The 20,943-nt window shown below is 43.1% G+C and overlaps 1 protein-coding gene across 7 annotated transcripts in view; it reads left to right on the plus strand.

The window, feature by feature from the left end:
- Positions 1 to 20,943, plus strand: part of YIPF1 (Yip1 domain family member 1) — a 44,239-nt gene continuing 23,296 nt past the window's right edge. For 6 of the 7 annotated variants that reach the window (XR_008716004.1, XM_055585820.1, XM_055585822.1 and 3 more), the window contains exons 1-5: positions 7,005 to 7,141; positions 8,318 to 8,397; positions 14,009 to 14,172; positions 17,820 to 17,900; positions 18,170 to 18,257. Coding sequence is in view for 6 of the 7 variants with exons in the window: in XM_055585820.1 (XP_055441795.1) it covers positions 8,367 to 8,397; positions 14,009 to 14,172; positions 17,820 to 17,900; positions 18,170 to 18,257 (364 nt within the window). In the remaining variant the exon portion in view is untranslated. Of the gene's footprint in view, positions 185 to 7,004; positions 7,142 to 8,317; positions 8,398 to 14,008; positions 14,173 to 17,819; positions 17,901 to 18,169; positions 18,258 to 20,943 lie in introns of those variants that run through there. The other variant, XM_055585825.1, reaches the window with a different exon arrangement.

A 20,943-nucleotide genomic window follows, 5' to 3' on the forward strand; every position in this document is an offset into this window, starting at 1 on the left:
TTAATAACTTTGATTTTAATTTTATTATCATAGTTACATTCTATTACTGGCAAGAGATCATGGTTTTCCATTCCATGGAGTCAATGCAAGTTTCTCTTCAAAACACATGTGTTAAAGTTTTAAAAGTGACCTCACAAAATCATAAAAAGAAAGAAGAAAAGAGGGGATCAATGGAAAAATTGCAGTAAGTAAATATGGGTGATGGTATGTGGGATTTCATCATATTGTTCTTATTTTGTGTGGGCATACTTGGAATTTTGAATAATAGAAAAGTTAGTTGAGAATCTAATTTCTGGCAGCATGTCAGACTTTTGCTCACTAAACAATTAGCTATTTCATGAAATAACTATTTTACTGTACTGCTTTCATAAGAGTTGGGGCTTCCCTGGTGGCTCAGACGGTAAAGCATCTGCCTACAATGTGGGAGACCCAGGTTCGATTCCTGGGTCGGGAAGATCCCCTGGAGAAGGAAATGGCAATCCACTCCAGCACTCTTGCCTGGAAAATCCCATGGATGGAGGAGCCTGATAGGCTACAGTCCATGGTGTCTGAAAGAGTCAGACACGATTGAGTGACTTCACTTCACTTTCATAAGAGTTAGAGGAAAATCCCCAGGCATTTACACATATGTATATACATGCACATAATTAATATCACTGGGTAAAAGCAAAACAGGGAACTGGGTAAAACAGTCCTGGGCAAATAGTTTAACAAAAGTTAGAGAAGCCCTGAGGGGAAGCGCCATTGTAAGCTCTGTGTTGGTGGATCTACGCTCTGAACCAGCTGTAGAATAGGGCAGCTGATTCTGAGATTCCTGTATTAAGATGGAGACTCCTAAAAGGATATCAAAGTGATCCCTTATCAGCAGTGACTCTGGAAGATTTTCTTGCTTCTGGAAGATGCAAGAGCAATGCATCTCTGAAGTATCCCCTGTATCTTGGTGTCAAAAATGGCCATGTACTTTTGATAAAAGAGCCAGAACTTCACTGGCAGTCCAGTGGTTAAGACTCCATACTTCCAATGCAGGGGGCATAGTTCCATTCCTGGTTGGGGAACTAAAATCCCACATGCCCTGCAGCACAGCCAAAAAAAAGTATTATAAAATACAGTCAAGTAGAACTTTTTAGAAAAGACAACATATTTAGATGCTGAGAATTTACACAGATGAGGATGAAACTAATATGAGCTCACAAAAATTATCAACACACAAACAAACCACCATGAGTGAGAATCAACAGAAACAGCAATATTTAGATCCTCAGGAATTTCAGACATTAGAATTATCAATAAAAACTATTTAAATAACTACAACTATGTATTAAAGGTTTAAAGCATTCATGGGCTTCCCTGGTGGCTCAGACGATAAAGCATCCACCTACAATGTGGGAGACCTGGGTTCAATCCCTGGGTTGGGAAGATCCTCTGAAGAAGGAAATGCCAACCCACTCCAGTAATTTTGCCTGGATAATCCCCATGGACAGAGAAGCCTGTTGGGCTACAGTCCACTGGGTCTCAAAGAGTCAGACATGACTGAACAGCTAAGCACAGGCACCCTGGTATACCTTGACAGCAAAGATCAGCTTCCACTAGAAAGTTATTAAATCATTTGCCTTCCTGGATTAAAAAAAAAAGCGTTAATAGGCTATCCAGAATGATTTTTTAAAGAGTCAAATGGAAGTTTTAGGAAACAAATACACAATTGTTGAATTAAAGACTGGGGGAAAATGTAAAACAGCAGACTAGGAGCTACTTGTTCAATAGGGTGGTGTGTATATGTATAATAAGCTTAAAAAGCTGATAAGAAAAAATAAAATGAGTTAAAAGCAACAACCAAAATAAAATTAAATGAATGTATAACTTTGAACTAGCAAGAAAAAGTAGCTAGTGAAAGAATGGAAAGAAGATATAAAAGAGTCATGGAGGTGATTAAAATGAAAAAAGATGACTGAAGTGTCTACATATAAAAAAATAAATGCATTTAATATAAACGAGTTAGAAGCCCTTCTCAACTAGAAGAGTAAGAATCTCTGAAAATCCACTTCAAAAAGCATGAGAACACTGGCAGAAATTGTCAAACTCAACTTCTTTCAGTGTTCTGTAAATTAACCAAAGAAAGGGTTTTTGATAACCAGAGAAGTGTCTGTTTAATAAGAACTGCTGAATTTCGGTAAGAACAGTGAGCTTTGTGGTGTTTTAATTTGCTCTAGTCTTATTCCCCTTTCCCAGCTCCAAGGCAGCCTTGAAAAATTTAGCTTTGCAACCATGGTTGTTGTGAAAATTAAGAATTTAGTAACCACTGGAAGGGGAAGAATAGGTTTGGAGGCCTTCACAAAGTCCCAGTTCCAGAGAACTGTCATTATGTGACTAGTCTGATATCTCCTTTGGAAAGCTCCATTCTCAGGTCTTAGTTTTATTTGACCTGACTCAGCTCACTCTACAAAACGGTGCATTTGCCAAAATAATGTGTGGCAATTCTGTACCATTGCATCATCCTGAGATAATAATGCAAGGGCCAGCAGCTTTCTCCCTGGGATGGACATCACTCAGGGGTGTTAGAGACACTTTCAGAGCATGGCTTAGTTGTGTGGTTGCCAGCTTTCCTCTTTGTGGAAAATCAGTGGACTCTGTCAGGAGGAGAAGGGGTCGACTGAGGATAAGATGGTTGGATGGATCACCAACTCTATGGACATGAATTTGAGCAAGTTTCCAGAGTTGGTGATGGTCAGGGAAGCCTGGAGTGCTGCAGTCCACGGGGTTGCAAAGAGTCGGACACGACTGAGGGACTGAACTGAATGGACTCTGTTGGGATCATGTGCAGCATCTAACAAGGCTCATACTTTTCAGACTGTCCCTCCACCCCAAACCCTGTCCATCAAAGCAAGGCTTTCTCCTCAGTTTCCCTTCTTCCCTCATTCTTCCTCCATTCTATCTAGGTGATGGTGGGGTGGGTTCTGTCTCTCACTGGTTCATTCCCCTCTCAGAGCAGTGTGTACGTCCACTGCTCAGTTGTGTTTGACTCTTTGCAACCACATGGACTGTAGCCCACCAGTCTCCTCTGTCCGTGGGATTTCCCAGGCAAGAATACTGGAGTGGGTTGCCATTTCCTTCTCCAGGGGATCTTCTCCGCCCAGGGATGAAACCCTAGTCTCTTGAGTCTCCTGCATTGGCAGGCAGGCTCTTTACCACTAGCGCCACCTAGGGAGCAGTAGAGGTCTAAATAGTATCAGCTGGGCTCACCTTCCTTACCATGTGCATTTGGACCAATGAGCTAAGGAAATATGAACATTTTGAGCTCAGATTTTTTCAACCTTGACACCAATGACATTTTGATAATTCTTTGCTGTGAGGGGCTATCCTGTGCACTGTAGGATGTTTAGAAGCGCACTGGCCAGTAACACTCCACAGCTGGTGACGATCAAAAATGTCTTCATGGGGCCTCCCTGGCTGCCCAGGGGCTGACTCTGCACGTGCCACTGCAGGGGGCACGGGCTCCATCCCTGCTCAGGGCACCAAGATCTCACATGTTGTGAAGTGTGGCCGAGAAATAAATAAAGTAACAATAAGAATAATAAAATAACTTAAAAAAAAAAGGAAAAAAAACTTCATAAGTCAGGCAGAGAACGATAAATATCGTATGACATCATTCACACAGAATCTTTAAAAAAAATGATATAAATGAAGTTATTTACAAAACGGAAGCAGACTCACAGATTTTGAAAACAAATTTATGGTCACCAAAGGGGAAATGTGGCGAGGGGGATAAATTAGGAGCTTGGGATTAACATACACACACTGCTGCTGCTGCTACTGCTGTGAAGTCACTCCAGTCGTGTCCGACTCTGTGCGACCCCATAGACAGCAGCCCACCAGGCTCCCCCGTCCCTGGGATTCTCCAGGCAAGGACACTGGAGTGGGTTGCCATTGCCTTCTCCAATGCATGAAAGGGAAAAGTGAAAGTGAAGTCGATCAGTCGTGTCCGACTCTTAGCAACCCCATGGACTGCAGCCCACCAGGCTCCTCCATCCGTGGGATTTTCCAGGCAAGAGTACTGGAGTGGGGTGCCATTATACACAGACTACTATATATAAAATAGGTAACCAACAAGGGCCTACTGTTTAGCACAGGGAACTCTACTCAATATTCTATAGTAACCTATATGGGAAAAGAACCTGATAAAGAATGAGTATATGTATATGTATAACTGAATAACTTTGCTGTACACCTGAAACAAACACAACATTGTAAATCAACTGTACCCCAATAAAATTATTTTTTAAATGTCTTCAGATGTAGCCAAATATCCCCTAGGAGCAAAATAGTCCCCAGTTGAGAATTGTTGTTTTAGTTAAACCAGTAGAGTTACATTTGATGCTTGTTTCATTTTTAGCCAAATCTTACATATCATTATAATTAATATATCAATGCAACTTTTATTTCTATTTCCAAGAGAAGAAATATATAGTCTATGTATTATCACCTCTTTCCAACATAGTTGTGGGGTTGTTGTTGCCATTTGACTGGTGAGCGGTCTGGTTCCAAAACTCTATCCTGAGGGCTGCTTTCTGGGACCACTCTTGGTACTGACAGGCCTCAGTGTGGGTTCCTTATCTCATGGGAGTACTTTGTTGGCAAGTGTGAGTCCAAGGACCAGGAGTGAAGGACGAGAGTTGTAGAACAGGGTGGGAAGGAGAGCTATTGCATTATCAAACTGGCCACTGCCAAAGGCATTTGGTTGTTTGATTCTGCAAGCCAGTTTGAAAACTATGAAATATCTGAGGAGAGTCCATCTGAGAGGAAAAAGAGAAACATGTACTCAGTTACTGATTCCATTGGTCTAAGATTTGTCCCATGAGGCGTAGACCGCTCCCAACTTATGCACTTCCGGGCTGCACTATCCCAGTGCTGAACCATTCCCACAGTCCCATGACCCCATGACACGAGCCTTGATGCTGGAAGTGAGAAGCCTGTGATATGGACTTGAGGTGATGCCCACTTAGGTTATATCTGCTTAAGCTGGAATAAGGTCTGTGGTGGTGAAATTAGCAGCAGGTGCAGCCAAAAGGGTCGGACATGGGGCATAAGAGATGTTTGAAACACTTGCACATATGAATTTGTGTGTCGTAATGCGTTCCTGGTACCTATTCAACCAAAGTAACCTACACATACATACATGACCTCAGTTTTCTCTTTAGAAAATGAGGATAGTCTCCTTGAGCTTGCTGGATTGTTCAGAGAATTAAAGTGCTGCATGTATAAAGCCTGATCACAAGGTTAGTCCAGTAAATACACTGTGTGTGTGTGTGTATAATTATTTCATTAGTCAGGATCTTCCTGACTCAGGGATCGAACCTGTGTCTCTCATGTCTCCTGCATTGGCAGGCACGTTCTTTACATAAGTCAGATGTAAGTCATTCTAATGGATTGTGAAGGCCCAGTGTAGTGAGGCCAAAGTCAGAGCTTCCACCTTGTGTGGGCAGTGATGTTGGCTTATGCTGCTAAGACAGTCAGAACTCCATCACTCTACAATTAACCTTTGGTGAGCAGATATTGTGTCCCTGGTTTTGGGCTGCCCTGAGGACCCAGAGACCAGAATCATTCCTGATCCTTCCCTGCAAATCACTCGCAGGCCAGCAAAGATGGGCAAATAATAGCAACTGCTGCGGTTTAGGCAAATACAGGGCACTATGACTGCAGCCATGGAATTAAAAGACGCTTACTCCTTGGAAGGAAAGTTATGACCAACCTAGATAGCATATTCAAAAGCAGAGACATTATTTTGCCAACAAAGGTTCGTCTAGTCAAGGCTATGGTTTTTCCTGTGGTCATGTATGGATGTGAGAGTTGGACTGTGAAGAAGGCTGAGCGCCGAAGAATTGATGCTTTTGAACTGTGGTGTTGGAGAAGACTCTTGAGAGTCCCTTGGACTGCAAGGAGATCCAACCAGTCCATTCTGAAGGAGATGAGCCCTGGGATTTCTTTGGAAGAAATGATGCTGAAGCTGAAACTCCAGTACTTTGGCCACCTCCTGGGAAGAGTTGACTCATTGGAAAAGACTCTGATGCTGGGAGGGATTGGGGGCAGGAGGAGAAGGGGAGGACAGAGGATGAGATGGCTGGATGGCATCACTGACTCGATGGACGCGGGTCTGAGTGAACTCCGGGAGTTGGTGATGGACAGGGAGGCCTGGCCTGCTGCGATTCATGGGGTCGCAGAGTCGGACACGACTGAGCGACTGAGCGACTGATCTGATCTGATCTGCTGAGAGCAAAATAAATCCTGGGAGGAGAAGGAGGGCTTTCCCTAGGAGGAACAAAGTGTACCCACATCTGAGGGACGTGTAGGTCTTAACCAAGCAAACACTGGCAGCAGGGGCAAAATGTTTCTCACCAGGGCACTCAGAGCAACTTCATCGCTTACTGGGCTCCTATGGTAGTCAAGGCATTGATCAGATGCTGTTCGGGGGACACAGGGGTAACAGAGGCCAATCCCTACCCACCTCTCACTGCCCAGAGACCATAAGGCAGACCGTTGCAGGAGTGAAGAAACAAATTACACACATACGGAGGTGTCTCTATGAACAGACATCCTCCTGACGCAGATCATGGGCATTCAACCAATCAAAAAGTAATTGACTTGCATCTCCCTCCATGGCTAATTAGACTTTTAAAATAAGTAAATAAATAATTTTCTTTTAAGAATGGCCAAGAGTGCGAGGATTGATGGTATTTTTTCCTTTTTACAGTTGTCTTTCCTTAAGCTGTTCCATATAAAGTAAACCCCACTCTAGAGAATTCTCTGCTTCCCGTACCCCTGACCCCGGGAGCGAGGTGAACCAAAGCAGACCCTCTCAGCATCCCCATCGCTCCGCCCCGGGCCACCTGCCTCTTTAAGAAGCCGATCTTCGCCCTTAGATGGGTGGCGGAGGGAGTGAGCTGTGGATGGTGTTGCTTGTTGAGGTCTCGGGAAGTGATGTCTCCGGGAGCTGCTGTCTCTTTAAGGGGGCGGAGCTCTGCCCGGAGGAGGTGGAGAAGTTTCGCCCCCCGGATCTCCGGTTTCCGGCAACTTGGTGGGACCAGAACTTGCGCGGAGAATCTGAGGCCCCAGGCTTACCCAGACAGGTTGGACTCCGAGCGCCCACGAGGTGAGGCAGCGGGGTCTGCGGGGCCGGCCCGGGACTGAAAGACCTTGGGATCTATCCACCTGGGTCGCTGCGGCCCAGCTCCTCCTCCTAAAACACTACCCGTGCGTCTTGGGCAGCTCTTTCCCAAACCATCCTGGGCTCAGGGGGGGCCCAGGCTGCAGGGTTCCCATTACTCCAGCGCCTACTAATTTCTTCGCTGTGCACTAAGCGCCTCACACTCACTTGTCTCAGTTAATGGCACCCAACATCGTGTGGGTTCAGTTCAGTTCAGTCGCTCAGTCGTGTCCGACTCTTTGCGACCCCATGAATCGCAGCACGCCAGGCCTCCCTGCCCATCACCATCTCCCAGAGTTCACTCAAACTCACGTCCATCGAGTCGGTGATGCCATCCAGCCATCTCATCCTCTGTCGTCCCCTTTTCTTCCTGCCCCCAATCCCTCCCAGCATCAGAGTCTTTTCCAAGGAGTCAATTCTTCACCTGAGGTGGCCAAAGTACTGGAGTTTCAGCTTTAGCATCATTCCTTCCAAAGAAATCCCAGGGCTGATCTCCTTCAGAATGGACTGGTTGGATCTCCTTGCAGTCCAAGGGACTCTCAAGAGTCTTCTCCAACACCACAGTTCAAAAGCATCAATTCTTCGGAGCTCAGCTTTCTTCACAGTCCCGCTCTCTCTATACATGACCACTGGAAAAACCATAGCCGGTACAATTATAAACCCATTTTACAGATGAGGAAATAGGTGCTGAGGAGCCCATAGTCAAAATAGCCAGAAGTAGCAGAGCTGGGACTCAAACTCAAGTCTGTCCAACCCCAGAGCCTGTGCCCTTAACCATGGGCTAGGCTGACGGCCTTTGCTCTTCACTGCCCTCATAGCCATTTCTATCAAATCCCTGCCTCCCCTTTCTCATCCTTCCATCTCCAGGCTGCACTCGGCCCTTAAACACCCTTGTTGTAAGTGAGATTGGATGGAACCAATGGACCCCTGTTCGCCACCCCCTTAGTTTCTTTATAACATTTTTGATAGTATCTAATGCTAAATGGTTATCTTTGTATAAACCTGTTAAATTCCACTAAAAAAGGACACGAGGGAAAGCAACACCATTTATAACCCTAAAATATTTGTTTGCAGATATGTTATTATGGTATCCTATGAAGTGTATTTATTTTTTCCTTTTAGACCTCTGCAAATTATCTTCCTAATAATTGGGAGACGACCCACTGACTGAATGGCAACGGTAGATGACTTGCAGTTTGAAGGTACATCATTTGAGTGTCCATCTTTTATGATTAACATTTCTGTAGTAAAACCAATGGATTTTGGTTAGTATACTGGCACATATATAAATAAGAAGATTATTTCAGACATCTTCATAAAAGAATGTTTGCCACAACAGATTATTCCATTTGTCCGTATTAGCTGTTCTTTTTTGCCAAATAGCCCTTTAGGTTGGTAATATCGTAAATTTAGTGCAGATTACAGAAATTGTTTATAGAGTTCCTGCTTTAGTTAAACATGCATTTATTGAGCACCTATTTGTGCTTAGAACTCTACTAGATACAGAAAATCAAAAGATAAAGGGGATTTTTTTTTTACACTGCTGAGTAGATGAAAGTATAAAACGATTATTATGATGAAATGTAATCAGGTCGTTCATTCATTAAATAAATAAGTCTTTCACGAGTGTGACCATTGTTCTCATTATCAGGGTAGAAGAGTGAATAGTCAGTGTCTTCCTTTATAAAGCCCTCAGTCTAGTGAGGGAGACATTCTTTTGTTAAATGATCTTTTAAGTACATATCTACAAACTATTAGGCCTTCCCTTGTGGCTCAGTTGGCAAAGACTCTGCCTGCAGTGCAGGAGATCCTGGTTCAATTCCTGAGTCGGGAAGATCCCCTGGAGAAGGAAATGGCAACCCACTCCAGTACTCTTGCCTGGAATATCCCATGGACAAAGGAACCTGGCAGGCTACAGTCCATGGGGTTGCAAGGGTCGGACACGACTTAGCTACTAATCCACCAAACTATTAAAGTAGTAAAAGAAAAGTTAATAACTCAACCCAGAGCCTGACATAAGCTAGGGATTGATGAATGCTCATTTTGTCTTGTAATCACTTGCACACACGTGCGTGTGTGCGTGTGTGTGCGCACTCAGTTGTGTCTGACACTGTGTCCCCATGGACTGTAGCCCTCCAGGCACCTCTGTCTATGGAATTCTCTAGGCAAGAATACTGGAGTGGGTTGCTATTCCCTTCTCCAAGGGATCTTCCTGACACAGGGGTTGAACTTTAATCTACCACATCGCAGGTAGATTCTTTACCGTCTGAGCCTCCAGGGAAGCCCATAGTATTTCCTAAATGGCAGATACTGTTCTAAGTGCTTTACAAATAAATCCTTTCATCCTTATGTCAACTTTATGAAGTAGTTATTTTACTCTCCCTATTTTACCAACAGGGAAATTAAGGTACAGAAAAATTAGGTCATTTGCCTAAAGGTTATAGTAAGTGGTAAAGAAGAATTTGAACCCAGGCATCACAACCTATGCTATTCCTACCTAAGGAAAAGAAAAGATGTTTGAAGCAAAATCCACTTTATCAGCCAATACTGTCAACATCGTCTTCAAAATACATCCAGCACCTGACCATTGCTTACCACCTCTACCATTTTCCTGCCATGCTCAAGGTCACCATCACCTCATGTCTGGATTACAGCCCTTTCCTTCCTTCAGATCTTCCCGTATCTTCCCTTACCTTTCTGCAGTCTGTGTTTTGCATCCAGAGTAGTCCTTTAAAACCAAGTCAGATCATGCCATTCCTCCAAAACCTTTCGGTGGCTCCATCTCACTGGGAGTGGAAGGCGGAGCCCTTTCTGTACTTAGGAGGCCCTCATGATCCAGGCCTCCGATTTCATTTTGTACTACTCTAGCCCTTTCTTTCTGCCTCCCCACATGCGCCTCATCACTGTCCCTCCTAGACACCAGGTACACTTAGGGCTTTTGTGCCATCTTCCTGCTTAGGACATTCTTACCGCAGATAGCCATGTGACTCGTTCCCTTGCTCTGCTCAAATCTCACGTCATTCCAGAGGCTTTCCTTGATCATCCTATCTGGGAGTACAGGGCATGAAAGTTCAAGTCTAAAGAACAGCATGTGCAGAGTACTTGAGAAGAGTGGGAGTTTGTTTCATTTTTTTACCCCAGGAATTAAAAGAAGGCCAATGTACTAGAGCACAGATGGTGAGGGAGGCTGTCATAAGGTCAGATTTGAGGGGAGGCAGAAGCTAAGTCACACAGGACTTAATTGCTGTTTGGAAGAGAACGTAAGATGCCGTGGGGGTCATGGAAAGCTTCTCTGAGGAAGAATGATGTTAAATGAAAAAGTGGAGGTCAGGGTCCTGCAGATGGGAGACATATCAGGAAAGGAGCAGAGGTAAAACAGCAGAAAACATAGAAGCAGGTGGTGCTGGTGGCAGAAATAAGAAGCACACCCATCTTGCCCTCAAGGGGCTTAGATGGACAAGAATGACTGCTACAGAGCAGAATGTGTGAACAGTCATCATGTGTGAGGTATATACATCCTACATTCAAATCAAGCAAGGCCGTCTGCTATTCTTCACACACGAGACACGTTTTCCATCTTCTGGGTCTTGCTCATCCTATACCCCTTGGCGTCAGATGCTGTCCCCACCACTTCTGGCCATCCTTCTCATAGGGCAGCTCGAGGAGTTATCTCCCTCCCCTGAACCTCTTTGGACTTGGTACCTCTAAAGTGACAGTCTCTGTTCCTCCTTCTGGCATGTTGTTCCTCTGGTAAACTACTGCTTTTTAAATATGAGACTTAAATATATCTTCCTTGGTCTGATTCTCTCAGGCAAAGTTATAACCATTTTTTAAAATGTCAGTGCCCTGCCCAGTCAATAAATGATAGCTATGAAAATATTTATTGTTATCTCATATCATCCTCAAAATCTCTGTGAGATAAGTATTATCTACATTTTATAGTTGAAGAAATCGGGACTCAGAGATATGGAGTAATTTGCCCAAGGTCATGGAGTGCTAGTTTATCTTACACAAAGGACCGTCTCACTTCAGAGCCTCATGTGGCCAAAACACTGGAGACCGAAACTCGAGTAATTGTTATATATCAGCCACCTCATTAATTTCAGTCACTTTATTTCTCTCCACAAAACTGTTTGCATAGCTGAAAGCCAATAAGATTGGGCTCAGTTATACAAGCGCCCCATCCCACTGCCATGCTTGTAGTGTTCGAGTGGTGCCCTGTTGATACCCTTCCTCTTATTGTTGTTGCTGTTTAGTTGCTAAGGTTTATGACTCTTTTGCAACCCCATCGACTGTAGCCTGCCAGTCTCCTCTGTCCAAGGGATTTCTCAGGCAAGAATACTGGGGTGGGTTGTCATTTCCTTCTCCAGGGGTCTTCCTGACTTTTCCTTAGACCTGTCAAATTCCACAGCTACCCTGAATTTTATCTGAGTGGCTAAATAAAGTTTGTTAGGATGCCGGGAGATAGGAAGTCATGATCATTGCTGGTGGACATGAATGGGCAAGGTTCTTTTGGAGAGTGGTTTAGCAATATGGCTCAAGAGCCTTAAAAATGATTTGTACCCTTTGACCTAGTGATCACGCCAATAATGTTCATTGTTGTTGTTCAGTCACTCAGTCGTGTCCGACTCTTTGCGACCCCACGGACTGCAGCACGCCAGGCTTTCCTGTCCTTCATCATCTCCCGGAGCTTGCTCAAACTCATGACCATTGAGTCGGTGATGCCATCCAACCATCTCATCCTCTGTTGTCCCCTTCTCCTCCTGCCTTCAGTCTTTCCCAGCATCTAGGTCTTTTCTAACAAGTCAGCCCTTCGCATAAGGTGGCCAAAGTATTGGAGCTGCAGGTTTAGCCTTCTAATGAATATACAGGATTAATTTCCTTTAGGATTGACTGGTTTGATCTCCTTGCAGTCCAAGGGACTCTCAAGAGTCTTCTCCAGGACCACAGTTCAAAAGCATCAAATCTGCGGCTTTCAACCTTCTTTATGGTCCAACTCTCACATCTGTACATGACTACTGGAAAAACCATGGCCTTGACTAGATGGACCTTTGTTAACAAAGTAATGTCCCTGCTTTTTAATATGCTGTCTAGGTTTGTCATAGCTTTTCTTCCAAGGAGCAAGTGTCTTTTAATTTTGTGGCTGCGGTCACCATCTGCAGTGATTTTTGGAGCCCAGGAAAATAAAGTCTGTCACTGTTTCCATTGTTTCCCCATCTGTTTGCCATATGATGGAACCAGATGCCATGATCTTAGTTTTTTGAATGTTGAGTTTTAAGCCAGCTTTTTCACTCTCCTATTTCACTCTTTCAAGTGGCTCTTTAATTCCTCTTTACTTTCTGCCATAAGGGTGGTGTCATCAGCATATCTGAGATTATTGATATTTCTTCTGGAAATCTTGATTCCAGCTTGTGGTTCATCCAGCCCAGCATTTCTTGTGAATGTACTCTGCCTGTAAGTTAAATAAGCAGGGTGACAATATACAGCCTTGGCGTACTCCTTTCCCAATTTGGAACCAGTCTGTTGTTCCATGTCTGATTCTAACTGTTGCTTCTTGACCTGCATACAGGTTGCACAGGAGGCAGCGGAGGCAGGTAAGGTGGTTTGGTATTCCCATCTCTTTAAGATAGTGTTCATACTAAGGCAATAAGCCCTAAAACTTTGTCTGCACAGATACTCTTAACAGTGTTATTTGTTCTAATAAAAGTGGGAAGCAACCTAAACATCCAATAGCAGTGGAATAGTTGTATTAACTTGTGGTGTCTCTCTCCTAATCTTCCCACCTCCAGCTCAATGACTACTATGTAGACACATAAATGTTCATTGTAAAGACTGATATAACATGAAAAAGTCATTTTTGTATAATCCCCAGTAGACGGAGCAGCATACAAAATTGTTTACATAGTATGCTATCACATCCTAAGTCAGTACTTGGCAATTGTAGGCATATAGTAAATATTTGCTGAATGAATGATCATCACTGGTACGAATCTACTGTACAGAGAAAAGGAAGTATACCAAAAGTTAATAGTGTTAGTTTTATATGGGTGGGACTAAGAGTGATTTTGGAGGGCTTCCTGGGTGGCTCAGTGGTAAAAAAAAAAAAATCTGGCTGCAATGCAGAAGACACAGGAGTCGCCAGGAGTTTGATCCCTGGGTCAGGAAGATCCACTTGAGGAAGGCATGGCAACCCACTCCAGTATTCTTGCCTTGGAGAACCCTGTGGACAGAGGAGCCTGGCAGGCTACAGTCCATAGCATTGCACAGAGGCGGGCACAGCTGAAGCGACCAAGCACGCACACACGCAAGAGTGGTTTTTATTCTGTCATTTCTACTTTCATTTTTGTCTCCATGTTTCCTGTAGGGATCACATGGGATTTATTGGAAAAAAATAACTTCCATTAAATTTTTTTTTTGAATTTGAATCAAAGAAGAGAGGGTTAGGTTGGTTACTTGCTATGGGCTAGGCACTCTGCTGAGGACTTTACTTACGGTAATACTCCTAACTTTCCCCCATTTCCTTAAATATTATTCTTCCTGTGGAAGAGATGGGAACACTGAAGCTTATCGAGGTTAAGTTACTTACTCAGGCTTGAATACTTAGTAATTTAACCAGGACTACAATTCAGGTCTGACTTCAAATTCTGTTGTCTTTATAATCATTTTTCTGTGTCAGTTTGTTTTCTATGAGTTTTTTTCAGAGCCTTTTGCCATTTGTCTCAGCTAGGGTCTATAGCAAAGCTGAGGTTGTAACAGATCGACTTGAAGTTAATAGTAAGGTCTCTGATACCCTTGTGCTCTAATTGATTTCAGAATTTGGTGATACAACCACTTCCCTAGCAGCAAACCCAGATGCCACCACAATCAGCATCGAGGATCCTGGTGAAACCCCAAAGCATAAGCCAGGACCCCTAAGAGGCTTGGGGAGAGAAGAAGATGATGAGTTACTAGGAAACGATGACTCGGACAAAACTGAGGTTTGGACTTGTATTGGAAACTTTTTTTTCTCTTTGAAGTTTTAAAAACCTCATGCATGCATTTATTGCAGTTTCCTGTGTGCCAGGAACTTTTTGGCCAGCTGAGTAATATTTCTAGTAATATTTTATAAATGGATCATGCTTGTGATTCACTAGAGGAGTACTTGATTTGTAGCAGTGTGTTCACAGGCTTATGAAATAGTGGAGTGCTGGGTGTGCTTTGTGGAACTCCATGAAATATCAAAATAAGTACCAAAGTTTATGCCAAATTAAATACCAGCATATACTAGATATCACAGCAAGAGCTCAGACTTAGGAGCCTAAGTTTGAGTCCTGGTCTGGCCAGTAGTAATAGCTCTGTGGTCTTGGGTAGGATATTTTAATTTCCCTAAGCCTGGATTTCCTCATCTGAAAGTAATATATTGACTCTTCTTATCATTATAATCACAATAGCTGACATTTATTCAGTGTTTACGGAGAAGGCGATGGCAATCCACTCCAGTGTTCTTGCCTGGAGAATCCCAGGGACAGGGGAGTTGCCGTCTGTGGGGTCACACAGAGTCGGACGTGACTGAAGTGATGCAGCAGCAGCAGCATTCAGTGTTTAATAGCTGCCAAATACCATTTAAAGTTCTTCACTTGGATCATCTCATGTAATCCTCAAAACAACCCAATATGCAAGGAACTGTTCTTATACTCATTTTATACTTGATCGTAGCCAAAAGGCCAGAAAGCAGTCATATACTCATTTTATAAAAGAGAAACCGGAGGCACAGAGTTTAAGTGACTTGCCCCAGGACATGCAACTGGCAGGTACAGATGGAACTTTAAACTGAGGCAATCTGAGTCCTTCTGTACTAGAGTTGTTGTTTAGCTGCTAAGTCATGTCTAACTCTTTGTGACTCCATGGACTGTAGCCTGCCAGGCTCCTCTGTCTATGGGATTTCCCATGCAAGACTACCAGAGTGGGTTGCCCTTTCCTCCTCCAGGGGATCTTCCCAACTCAGGGATCAAATTTACATTTTCTGCATTGGCAGGTGGATTCTTTACCAACTGAGCCACTGGGGAAGCCCCAATAATTAATCTAATCCTCCCTATAACCCTATAAGGCAGATCTGTTAGCTATACTTTTTAGATTACGAAGACTGAGATGAGTCTACTGATTTGATGAAGCTGCCCCCTAGTGGAGGGACCAGGATTTAAAACCTTTTAATAAGCAAACACCCTCTTTCAACAACACAAGAGAAGACTCTACACATGGGCATCACCAGATGATCAACACCGAAATCAGATTGATTGTATTCTTTGCAGCCAAATATGGAGACGCTCTATACAGTCAGAAAAAATAAGACCGGGAGCTGACTGTGGCTCAGACCATGAACTCCTTATTGCCAAATTCAGACTTAAATTAAAGAAAGTAGGGAAAACCACTAGACCATTCAGGTATGACCTAAATCAAATCCCTTACTTATACAGTGGAAGTGATAAATAGATTTAAGGGTCTGGATCTGATAGAGTGCCTGATGACCTGTGGACTGAGGTTCGTGACATTGTACAGGAGACAGGGATCAAGACCATCCCCATGGAAAAGAAGTGCAAAAAAGCAAAATGGCTGTCTGGGGAAGCCTTACAAATGCTGTGAAAAGAAGAGAAGTGAAAAGCAAAGGAGAAAAGGAAAGATATAAGCATCTGAATGCAGAGTTCCAAAGAATAGCAAGAAGAGATAAGAAAGCCGTCCTCAGCAATCAATGCAAAGAAATAGAGGAAAACAACAGAATGGGAAAGACTAGAGATCTCTTCAAGAAAATTAGAGATACCAAGGGAACATTTCATGCAAAGATGGGCTCAATAAAGGACAGAAATGGTATGGACCTAACAGAAGCAGAAGATATTAAGAAGAGATGGCAAGAATACACAGAAGAACTATACAAAAAAGATCTTCACGACCAAGATAATCATGATGGTATGATCACTCACCTAGAGCCAGACATCCTAGAATGTGAAGTCAAGTGGGCCTTAGAAAGCATCACTACAAACAAAGCTAGTGGAGGTGATGGAATTCCAGTTGAGCTATTCCAAATCCTGAAACATGATGCTGTGAAAGTGCTGCACTCAATATGCCAGCAAATTTGGAAAACTCAGCAGTGGCCACAGGACTGGAAAAGGTCCGTTTTCATTCCAATCCCAAAGAAAGGCAATGTCAAAGAATGCTCAAACTACCGCACAGTTGCACTCATCTCACACTCTAGTAAAGTAATGCTCAAAATTCTCCAAGCCAGGCTTCAGCAATATGTGAACTGTGAACTTCCTGATGTTCAAGCTGGTTTTAGAAAAGGCAGAGGAACCAGAGATCAAATTGCCAACATCCACTAGATAATGGAAAAAGCAAGAGAGTTCCAGAAAAACATCTATTTCTGCTTTATTGACTATGCCAAAGCCTTTGACTGTGTGGATCACAATAAACTGTGGAAAATTCTGAAAGAGATGGGAATACCAGACCAACTGATCTGCCTCTTGAGAAATTTGTATGCAGGTCAGGAAGCAACAGTTAGAACTGGTCATGGAACAACAGACTGGTTCCAAATAGGAAAAGGAGTACGTCAAGGCTGTATATTGTCACCCTGCTTGTTTAACTTATATGCAGAGTACATCATGAGAAATGCTGGGCTGGAAGAAGCACAAGCTGGAATCAAGATTGCTGGGAGAAATATCAATCACCTCAGATATGCAGATGACACCACCCTTATGGCAGAAAGTGAGGAGGAACTAAAAAGCCTCTTGATGAAAGTGAAAGTGGAGAGTGAAAAAGTTGGCTTAAAGCTCAACATTCAGAAAACGAAGATCAAGGCATCTGGTCCCATCACTTCATGAGAAATAGATGGGGAAACAGTGGAAACAGTGTCAGACTTTATTTTTCTGGGCTCCAAAATCACTGCAGATGGTGACTGCAGCCATGAAATTAATAGACGCTTACTCCTTGGAAGAAAAGTTATGACCAACCTAGATAGCATATTCAAAAGCGGAGACATTTCTTTGCCAGCAAAGGTCCGTCTAGTCAAGGCTATGGTTTTTCCTGTGGTCATGTATGGATGTGAGAGTTGGACTGTGAAGAAGGCTGAGCGCCGAAGAATTGATGCTTTTGAACTGTGGTGTTGGAGAAGACTCTTGAGAGTCCCTTGGACTGCAAGGAGATCCAACCAGTCCATTCTGAAGGAGATCAGCCCTGGGATTTCTTTGGAAGGAATGATGCTAAAGCTGAAACTCCAGTACTTTGGCCACCTCATGTGAAGAGTTGACTCATTGGAAAAGACTGATGCTGGGGGGGATTGGGGGCAGGAGGAGAAGGGGACGACAGAGGATGAGATGGCTGGATGGCATCACTGACTCGATGGACGTGAGTCTGAGTGAACTCCGGGAATTGGTGATGGACAGGGAGGCCTGGCGTGCTGCGATTCACGGGGTTGCAAAGAATCGGACACGACTGAGCAACTGAACTGAACTGAAATGATGGTAAAAGTGATGGATGAATATAGAAGAGTTTGGTCTTTTGTATTTCTTGAGTTTCTCTTCGATCCTCTGTTTTCTCTGTCTGGGTAGCTAGAATAAAGAAATTCTGTGTTCATTATGTTTTATTTTACCTCTAACAGTTACTTGCTGGACAGAAGAAAAGCTCCCCCTTCTGGACATTTGAATACTATCAGACGTTCTTTGATGTAGACACTCACCAGGTCTGTAAACCAGTTTCACCTTTCTTTTGATGTATAATGCAGACTTATTTCTTCTGCTGTTAAACAGTCAAGTAATGTGACAGGTATTGCATACTGGATATGGTCTGCAAAAGTAAAGGGTTATTGGCACTTGAAAATACTAAATGAAATAATAAAACAATAATAAACAATAAAAGCTCTAATAACCGTTTCAATTTTGCAGTAGTTAAACTTTACTAAACTTTAAGAAAAAAAATCATCTGTAGACTTACTGCTATGCTGTTTTGCAGGTCTTTGACAGAATAAAGGGGTCTCTTTTGCCAATACCAGGAAAAAACTTTGTAAGGTTGTATATCCGCAGCAATCCAGACCTCTATGGTATGTGTATCGCCGTTTTGGTTCTTTTTCATGTACCGGCTAAATGCAGATGAGGGTGTGGGTTGCCTCGAAAGCTGGCGAAGCACACTGTTGGTGGGGCACGAGCGTTTTATGTGTCTTTTCTGAGCTTCAGTAGCAGCTCTTGCAAAGAATTTTGGAGAAAAGGCAATTACATGTTTGATTAATGCCATGATGACAAGAATAGTGTGTCCTTTGAAAGTCTTTACATGACATTACAAACTTGAGACAAATTAAGTCATTTCATATAGAGGAGATTATTGATTTTAATTTTAGAGGATTTGGTGGTTGGGGTGAGTGTGGAGGAGGCTCTCTTACACTTACTTATTGATATGCTGAGTTCTAGCTCTGACCCTCAGGCAGGCTGTTCCCCTTGGGAGTTTGTAAGGGGATGAGCCTGGGGATTGGTGTCATCCCAACCTCCCTGCTGTCTGAGGAGGGGCCAGAGGTCCATCCAGTGCTTCTGAGGGAAAGGGTTCCAGCACTGGTGACCTCTGTGTTTGAGGGGAGAAGAGAGCCAGAGACTCTGAGTGCTTCTGTGTGCAGATGCTGTATGCAAGACGTGGTGTACCTGGGCATAGCTAATTCTTTCAACGACCTTTGAGGTAGGTGCTATTATCCCCATTTTTCTAATGAAGAACCTGATGCTCAGTGTTCAATAATTTATATGTTTAATGCTAAACAGTAAGTATTAGAGCAATTATACATGTTGATTATAAGAGGAAAAGGAATTCATGTGAATCTATTGTGTACCAATCAGTATATACACTCTTTAATCCTTTCAAGAGGGCAATGTATTAAGTGCTATTATCTCTGTTTTCCATGTGAGAAAACTAAGGTTAGAAGTTGTCAAACTAAGAACTCCCATTCTTATGGGACAACATTATGGATGAACTGGGAGGGTATTATACTTTAGTTCAATAAGTCAGACAGAAAAAGACATGCTGTGTGATTTCACTTATATGTGGAATATAAGAACTAAAACTGGTGAATCTAACAGAAAAGAAATAAAGGCACAGATACAGAGAACAAGCTAGTAGTTACCAGAGGGTAGAGGGGAGGGAGGGGCAGGATAGGGGTAGAGGGTTAGGAGGTACAAACTGCTTATGTATAGAATAAATAAGCTAGAAGGATGCAGCACAGGGAATATAGCAAATATTTTATAATAACTAAAAATGGAATATAATTTTTAAAAATTATTACTATGTACACTTGAAATATGTAATATTATATAATAAATCAACTATTTATTATAAATAGTTAAAGTAGAACTGGCACCTGGTTTGGGCTTCCTAAGTGGTGCCAATGCAGGAGACATAAGAGATGTGGGTTTGATCCCTGGGTGAGGACGATCCCCTGGAGGAGGACTTGGTGACCCACTCCAGTATTCTTGCCTGGAGAATTCCATGGACAGAAGAGCCTGGTGGGCTAGAGTCCATGAGGTCTCGAGGAGTCGGACAGAACTGAAGTGACTACCCACACTTGCAGCACCTGGTTTAGTGTTAATATAAAGCCCCTATTATTCTATTAAACTGGTTTTTTTAAGCTCCAGAAACTTTTCATCAAATGTTATGGATGTTATCCAATATTGAGAACCAGTTAAAGTGGAACTGCTCTAATGGACGCTAAGGAAAGTCTCCTTTCCACTCACCTTTGATCCTGAAACATTCTTCTTTACACAGCACTATTAACCTCATGAATTCATGTTGTTGTTCTAGTCGCTAAGTCTTGTCTGACACCTTGCGACCCTACAGACTGTAGCTCAACAGGCTCTTCTATCCACAGGATTCTCCAGGCGAGAATACTGGAGTGGGTTGTCATTTCCTCCTCCAGGGCCTCTTCTGGACCCAGGAGTCAAACCCGCGTCTCCTGCATTGTCAGGCAGGTTCTTTACTACCTGAGCCACTGCAGAAGCCCTCATGAGCTCATAGACATGCTTAAAAAAAGAAAGTACAGGATTTCTCTGGCAGTCCCGTGGTTAAAACTCTGCACTCCCAGTGCAGGCGACACAGGTTTGATCCCTGATCAGGGAAGACCCGCATGCCACATAGTGCAACCAAAAAAAAGTACAACTAGAAAAAAGAAAGTTTTTTAGTAGAGAGGGCTGACTTTGTGGGGTGGGTTGGAGGAAGGTGGTCAGGAGCAAGATAACAGAAGAGCCAGTCTGCAGGATCTAAGGGAAAGATGAATAAATTTCACTACATTTACACCAAAATTTAAAATTTCTACACCACAAAATAAACCATAAACAAGGTAAAATAAATAAATAAACCACAGACCAAAGATAATATTTCAGAGCACATAACCCACAAAAGATAAAGATCAAGAATATATGTAGAGTGCCTACTAATTATAAGAGTAAAACCAATTATAAGTTCTAGCAAAAAATAAGCAATTCACAGAAAAGGAAACCCAAATGGCCAATAAATACATGAAAAAATGCTTATCCACACCTGTAATGGGGCTTCCCAGGTGGCACTAGTGGTAAAGAACCCGCCTGCGAATGCAGGAGCCCTAAGAGATGCAGATTCGATCCCTGGTCTGCTGCAGGAGGGCATGGCAACTCAAGTAGTCTTGCCTGGAGAATCCCATGGACAGAGGAGCCTGGCGGGCGACAGTCCATAGGGTCGCAAAGAGTCAGACACCACTGAGGTGACTTAGCACATGC

The sequence above is a fragment of the Bubalus kerabau genome, chromosome 6, assembly GCF_029407905.1.
Source record: "Bubalus kerabau isolate K-KA32 ecotype Philippines breed swamp buffalo chromosome 6, PCC_UOA_SB_1v2, whole genome shotgun sequence".
NCBI classification, from domain to species: domain Eukaryota; kingdom Metazoa; phylum Chordata; class Mammalia; order Artiodactyla; family Bovidae; genus Bubalus; species Bubalus kerabau.